We start from the raw sequence: 7,589 nt of genomic DNA, 5'->3' as shown, positions 1-7,589 counted from the left end.
CGCAGCGAAATAGTTTTGCTCTTTTCCTTCGAAATTATGTAAAACACCATCATTCAATGCCAGCTAAGAACGCTGTTTGTCTTAATGCTTTTCTGTTAATTGAAACATATGCATGTGCATTGATTGAAGAGAGAGTACTTAAAATAATTTCGCAAGTTTTTCAAGGCTATTGATATACATAATTCGCAAAATATAAAAAATAAGGTCAACGATGTTGTAAAATAAGGAGTAACTTTTTTTCTGTGTTCTATGCTTTATTTCAATGATTGTCTTCTATTTGTTATTTCAACAGATTATTAACAACATAATCATCAGCAATCATTAAGATTAAGTGTTTTACCGCGAACAAAATACGAAGAACGACTTAGCATATTAATAGCAAGCAACCAATCTCCAGAACAAAGAATTCTCAAATGGGATATTTCTATTCTCAAAGTACGGGAGGTAAAATCTCAACCAAAATTCAGAAGAACGTTAAAACAGCATTTGCTCAATCAATTGAAATTTGCACCGTTTGCGAGAAACATTAGAGCTATTTCATAGTTTTTCATTTTTAGCTGAATTCGAAACATTTAAAATTGATTTAGATTATCAAACCGCAAAAATAATCTCTTTAAACGTTTCAATCAACTGTTTATGAATGTTTTATATTGTCAGTTCGGAATAAAAATTGAACCCCTAAAATTAGTTTAAGTTCGTCCTGTTTGGTCACCACTTTTGTTATCTTATTTTTTAAAAATTATATTTTGTGTATCAAATGCTTTCCAATGATTGACTGTAATTTCCCTGCTCGGCTCACTTTTTTGTTGATTTTGTACTTCTATTCCTTATTGAAATGTAACAGTAAGTTAGTGTTCTGAAGATAAATTAAACAACTCTAATGGATCTCCTGATTTGAAAATCAGTATATTGTTAGAGTGGTAATAGGGGCTAGTTTGGGTAATGTTGTGGGTCTTTAGATTTTACAACTCAAAAATTATCCCCCAAAAAAGTTCAAAGATTATGGGGCAAAATTAGGGGGTAAAAACTATGTAAGATTAGGGGGATAATGGGGAAAGAGGGGGTTTGTTCAATTTTCTCCCTCAAAAATTACCCGCAAAAAAAGGTATTTTTGGGGGGAAATTTAGGTGGTAAAACGATGTAAAAATAAGTTTGTATTGGGGGCAATGGGTGTGGGAATTTTCAGATTTTTACCGCCAAAATTTAACCCCAAAAAGATGTAAGATTGGGGGTAAATTTTTGGGGTGTAAAACGATGTAAGATTGGGGTGCTATGGGTATTAAGTGCAAATTGTTAGGTTTACCCCCTAAAATTAGCCCTCAAAAAGGTGTAAGATTAAAGGACTCAAGGGGTAAAATGATATAAGATGAGGGGTAATGGGTAGAACGGTTAATTGTTTGATTTTAACCCCCAAAATAACCAACCAAAATATCAAGTGGTCAAAAAGATCTAAGGTTAGGGAAGTAATGGGGAGTAATAGGGAATTTTCAGACTTTAACCCCGAAAATTACCTCCCAAATGATGTAAGAGTAGGAGGTAGTTTTAGGGGGGAAATGATGTAAGAGAAAAGGGGTAAATTTTTCTTTCCTATACATGAGATGGCTAGTATTGGGCGAGCATCGGTGGTCTGAGGACTTAGGCGAATTGGCTCAAGGGACACAGGTTCTTTGGTTCAAGGATGTCACTCTGCGACTATGGAGGTAAAACGTTGTAAGAGTGGTGCTGGCAAGGGGGCAAATTGATGTAAGTGTGAGAGTTTAATCAACCCCTTAACCGCTATTTTTGCATCATTTCACTCTCATTACACCCCAGTCTTGCGTCATTTTACCCCCATTGCCCCCTAATCTTGCGTCATTCTACCCCATAAAATTACCCCCCAACTCTTACAAAATTTCATGCCCCAAATTGCCCCAAATTACCCCCCACTCTTGCATCAATTTATCCCCACTACCACCAAAATGATGTAAGAGTTTTGAGGGAAATTGGCAAAAAATTCACCGATTACCCCCTCCCCCCTCCTTTATCTTTGAGGGTTAAAAATTCATTTCTTGAGGGTAAAAATCTGACACGATAATGTTGAGATAATCTCGACTGTCTTTAAGTAATTAGCTTTCATAAATGGCGTCAAAATAAGTTAACAACAAAAATTTATGACATATTTATATTAAAATTGATGCTAAAAATTTTTATTGTGCCAGCTCCGTCGTGTTTTGTATGTCTCTTGTCTGTGTTCGACGATTACGACTTTTTGGTAATCGCTCAATGATCATATATGATGTCCGACAAAATAGGATAAAGAATCATTGGTGACTGCATGGATACATGGACCTTACATGGATCTTACATAGCAAATAGAATTTTAAGAAAAATTTTAAAATATCTGAATCCACCCCCCCCCCCCTCCCCTCCCCTCCCCGCCCCTCCATTCTCACAATGTAAAAACTTTCTATCGTTCTGCGCTGAATCATTTATGGATTTCTGGGTTCTATGGTTCCATGCAAAAATCGTACTGGCAATTGTAGTAATTCTAAGAATTGGCAACCAGCGTTGATATTGCCAGTCCGTGTCATTTTTTGAAGAAACCTTTGTTCTATCGATGAATGTTATAGTCAGTCGATCGTGGGAGTTTGAAAATCTTAAGTTCTATCATTTATATTCTTCAAAGCCATCTGACAAAAGTAATTTGTTTACATTTGGTTAGCCTTGGAAATACTCATTGTCATATTGACACCAGGAGTGTTTATTTACAAACAAACAAACAAACAAACAACAGCATCCTTCGGAAATAAAGAGCTTGATCAATTTTCCCTTCGAATGTAGCTTGAAAAATGTTTTAAATGTTAACTCGAAGAATTAGTTCATCCCTAATATTTACTCTAGTTAAGATGTTTGTTTTAATAACCCTGAAAATAATTTAATAAACTTGAAATGATTTTGACATTCAGGTCAAATTTGGAATATTTCTTTTTGAATCTCAATAATTCAGGTCACGAGAATTTTAGACAATCAATATAATCATATAATCACTTGACGAACGAAAATAATTAAATCACGCCTGTTTACTTTAACTTATGATTTGTTAAAATTCTTTGATATTTCTCTTTCTTTCTCTTTTTTTTTTAAATTTTAAACCCTAAATAAACTATAGAATGAATATCAATAATAGTTTTATTCATATAATTGCTATTATCGGCTGTTTTTATATCAGCTTTTCGAATTCTCTCACAGCCGAAAGTTCAAAACATTCAGAAACTGAGCACGAAGGTGTGAATACATTAAAAGATTCGCTTTTGACCCAGATTGTGAATGGGATTCGCAGCCGCACCCGTCTGTTTTATGTGAGATTGAGGCTGCCCGCGCCCAAGGGGTTCTGCGGGGGGACAATAATTGGGAACAAATGGATACTGACGTCAACTAATTGTCTCGATATCTTTCTGCGTGAGTTTTCTGATTATTTCACAGGTTTAAACCACCCGTTATGAAAAACTTTACGATTCTAGAGGGGGCTTGGGGGGGGGGGGGGTTTGCTAAAAGGAAATTAGCCGATGAGAAGGAAATTGGTACATCAAATCTCGTCCCTTCAAGTCAAACTCGCAAATTTGGCTTAAAAAATATCAGGCTTTAAAAATGCTGTACCAACTTGACCCAACAATATATTGCGCCATACTGCTATTTTTTCCAAATAAATTTTCCATGCCAAATGTGCTCTGATTAGATCAGAATTTTGCAGATCTAAATAACGTCTGATCAGACTGACGCAGACTGAAGTGGCCTCTGATCAGACTCAAGTTTGCTCGTTTTTCAGTTTCCTCGAATCTATCAACATTTACTAAAACTGCCTCAACTAAAACTGCCTCATGTTTTCAACTGAACTAAACGGCGCTCAACAATATTTCTCACCAGATATGGTTACACTGAAAACTGTCTATGAACCCAGATGCTCTCAAAAATGAGCGAAAAAAGTTAAGTATGTCACAAAATTGTGAAAAAACTGAAACTGAAAAGAAATATGCCAGCAAAGAGCTATGCCATGAAAACATGCGCTATTTTTTTATACCAAAACTGTCATATCTTAGCTGCAGGTGGGCAGCTTTTAAAGATTTTTTGACCTATTCTAAAAAAAGGAGACTGACTTCGAAAAAAGGTTGATTTATTTCGGTAAGTACATTATGCACCCCCCCCCCCCCCATTAAAGAGCACGTGTCATAACATAGTAAATCATTATTTATAAATATGACATTTGCTCTTGGGGGGATCAAATATTATGCACCTACGAAGCTGCGGGGGAGATTGAAATGAATTCAAAATTCTGATCAGACCCAGTTGAGTACGAGGATATCTGAGATCAGATTCCAATCCTGTAGAAAAAGAAACCGGAGGTCAAAAGGGTTTCAAGTTTGATCAAATCAACCGCTTGCCAGAACTCTGAGCCATTGGGGTAAAAGTTGACTGGAAGTCTATAAGCCAATTAGATTCAAACACTAAAGGACTAACTTTTTCAATCAACCAATCATAAATAGTCAAATTAAAAACTCTCGTTGACCATTGAAAAACAGTACTGAACAGTACAGAACCTTTTACAGGTGGCGGAAATAACATCACACGATAAAGCAACTGAAAATTATTAGAAAAACAAAAGCACAAAATAATTGTCTCAAACAGTTTCAGGGAGTTTTTTCACATTCACATAATTTTGCAAACAATTCACAAAAAAAGACAAACGATATCAATTGATAACGGATTTTATCGGCTAGCTAACTTTTCATGGAATTGATAATATGATTTTTTATGCTGTCTGGAAAGATTCTGAAACTTTGGAAAATACTTTTATTTCAGCGGAGGAGATCCTAGTGGAGATAGGTGACTTCGCCGAGCCATTTTCCTACAAAGTCTATTCAAATGTAACTGCAATATGGGCTGCACCCTTGTGAGTAATGTGAACAAATACTACCAACGGAAGCAGTGAAATTAAAGTTTAAAATTGAAGTTAACACCTCGAATTAACCGCACGGAAATTACAGTGATTTTTGTAAGATTTCCATTTCTTTGAGGTGAATTGTTTTTTACCGCATTCAACGCTGAAAATCGCAGTTCTTACATCTTTTTACCGCATTCACCGCAAGTCTTACATTTTTCACCGCTTTTCAGCGTTGACACCTCGACCCGGGCATATAGTAAGTACCTGGTCCAACGGGAGAATCGAAACCTGATACACCTTGATAAGACATGTACCATCTTGACATCAAATATCTCGCAAAGCTTGGAACATCTTGACAGAAATATGAAAGACCAATATTTCAAGGTAAATCATGGTAAGATCTTGGTTATAACTACTCCAGGCATACCAAGAAAATTTCTTGAGAGCGCCTCGACCAAAACTTCACAAATCTTGATTGCGCACCTTTTATCATTTCCAGTTGCTGGTCGCTGCATCTCGTCCCCCGAAAAAAAACAAAAAGTTTCTGAAATGTCATTTCCTGATAATCATGTAAAAATCATCCGAGTTATACAAATCTTGGTTTTTACAGCAAGTTCCGTGTCAAAATCTCGGCTAATTTTACCATTTTTTAGTATGTTTCTTATCGAGGTGTATCAGGATTCGGGTCACTGTGTTTATCAATGTAATGTCTGACCAGTTATATTCAAACACCCTAACAAAAATCTGATCTCTATTTAGTGCCATTACAGATTAAATCATTATGTAAAAAATGACATCTGCGTCAGGGGGTGGGGGGAGGGGGGGTGGGGCGTGTTGAGAAAGACCGACAAAAACGATGTACGAAGCGTCGTTTTTCGTCGATTGTTGTCGGTTTCATCGGTTTTACTTGTAAGAAGTGTTGGTTTTGAACTGTTTTTTGTCGCTTTGTGTCGGTTTTGTCGGGCTCATTGGTTTTGCTGCTAAAAAACTTGGGTTTCTGTCAGTTTTATCGTCGGTATTGCTGTAAGAAGCGTTGGATTCACCGGGACTGTCTAAATAAAGTTGAGGTAAAATTTACTCAATTAAGGTAAAGTTTAAGGATTTGTTTTACTTAGTGGTCTGCTCAATTCACCTATAGTCATTTTATGTAACTCCGCCACTGCCGGTCCCAAGCCCGAAATGAAGAAGGAGGATGGTCAAAAACCATATCACACTGGAAAATCTTGAAATTCGGTTTCTCAGCTTGACTTGAGATTTCTTCCGACAACTATATCGGCTAATTTATGTCAAAAACCAATTTCTCGTACGTTTAAAACCGATGAAAACCGACGTGTCTTACCGTTTCAAACCAACGAAACCGACGCTTCTTACGTTTAAATACCGACAAAAACCAATCGAAACGACGAAAAAAACGTAAGGGCTCTGATCGGTTTTGGCGAAGTAAAACCGACGAAAACCGACGATTTCTTATGTTTGAATCCGACGAAATTCTCAACATGGGGGTGCATATAATATGCACGCACAAAGCTGGGGGGGGGCACAAACGGGAAAAATCCCAATAATCAATCTTATCCACCTTTCATCGTATAATTTTTCCTCTTAGCTTCCGATCAACGCCTCAACCCGCCAATGACATTGCTCTCGTGAAAACCCAACGATACCTCCCCGACGGGTTCAAACTCCCCCTTTGCTCTCAGCAACAAACCCACCGCTCGTCTTTCCTCGGCACAGTTGGCATGGGGGCTACCGTCACCCGGGGCAAATTCATGAACAGCCTTCCGAATTCACTTCGGGAAATGGCGGTGCGACAATCTGGGTTCCCAACCGCCTGGAACCCATTCGCCGTGGAACATTGCCCAGAATACAACGTCTGCACCGAACCCGTGGTTTCCGGGGCCAATATCTGTTTGTTCGATTTCGGGGGGCCACTTTTCAAGTATAAATGTGGAACAACCCAGCCCCAGTGTCTGTTCGGGGTGGCTAGTTATGCGAGTGACCACCCGGGAACCCCAGATGAGAGGTGTAATGCAGGAAGCACGTTCACAAGTGTGCCTCATTTTGCAGAATGGATCCGTGCAACGATGGCAAGCGGATAGATCCGACGTTCATATCAGATCCAAAATTGGAAGCAGAGGATGACAAAAACAAACAAAAGCAAAGCGGATAATGATAACTGATTCCTTCTTGATAAATTGGTAGTGTTAATTCAAAATTACATGTTTAGGGACAATCGTTTAGAATTTATTATTGATTTTTAAATTTCTACAACCTCAGGGAGCACAGCATTTCAACAAGGAGCCAAAAATCTTATAACTTCTAAACATGAATTTCAGTTGTTGCTGTGAAAAATTTGACCTTTACTTCTAAAAAATTCAAAAACGTACCATGACCAGCCATTCAAAATGTTATTCCAATCAAGCTCCGATCCGAAATTTCATCGAAAGCATCGTTTTTATTAGTTATATGTTAAGTCAGAAAACAACTTATCGCGTGTAAGAGAATTGCAAAAGAATCGACCTAGAGGACAAACGGCAGCGAAAAAGTTTACTCTTAAAAAATTTTCTTTTCCATCATATTGCATTTTGTAGAACATATAAGTAGCACAGAGCAAACAGTCGAAAGTTAGCTAGTTTGGGTACATTAAAATGTTGTTAACTTCCACAAGCTAAAT

The 7,589-nt window shown here is 37.5% G+C and overlaps 1 protein-coding gene across 1 annotated transcript; it reads left to right on the top strand.

The window, feature by feature from the left end:
- The first annotated feature begins 1,678 nt into the window (after positions 1-1,678).
- LOC142335562 (chymotrypsin-2-like) lies at positions 1,679-7,096 on the top strand. The gene is made up of 4 exons (XM_075384100.1): positions 1,679-1,700; positions 3,229-3,438; positions 4,837-4,927; positions 6,522-7,096. Exons 1-4 carry the CDS (start codon positions 1,679-1,681, stop codon positions 7,012-7,014), a joined length of 816 nt encoding a protein of 271 aa, XP_075240215.1. The 3' UTR covers positions 7,015-7,096.
- Positions 7,097-7,589: the final 493 nt, after the last annotated feature.

This window comes from Convolutriloba macropyga, chromosome 2 (assembly GCF_964194025.1).
Source record: "Convolutriloba macropyga chromosome 2, txConMacr16.3, whole genome shotgun sequence".
Lineage (NCBI taxonomy): Eukaryota > Metazoa > Xenacoelomorpha > Acoela > Convolutidae > Convolutriloba > Convolutriloba macropyga.
Note: the sequence above shows the minus strand (reverse complement) of the source record. Positions and strands in the feature narration are given on the sequence as shown.

Excerpts from the sequence above, each read along its gene's own strand:
- LOC142335562 (XM_075384100.1), top strand. The coding sequence starts at position 1,679 with ATGTCACTCTGCGACTATGGAG. Across the intron at positions 1,701-3,228 it reads GTCACTCTGCGACTATGGAG|CCGAAAGTTCAAAACATTCA; the intron begins GTAAAACGTTGT and ends ATTCTCTCACAG. Across the intron at positions 4,928-6,521 it reads GCAATATGGGCTGCACCCTT|CTTCCGATCAACGCCTCAAC; the intron begins GTGAGTAATGTG and ends TTTTCCTCTTAG.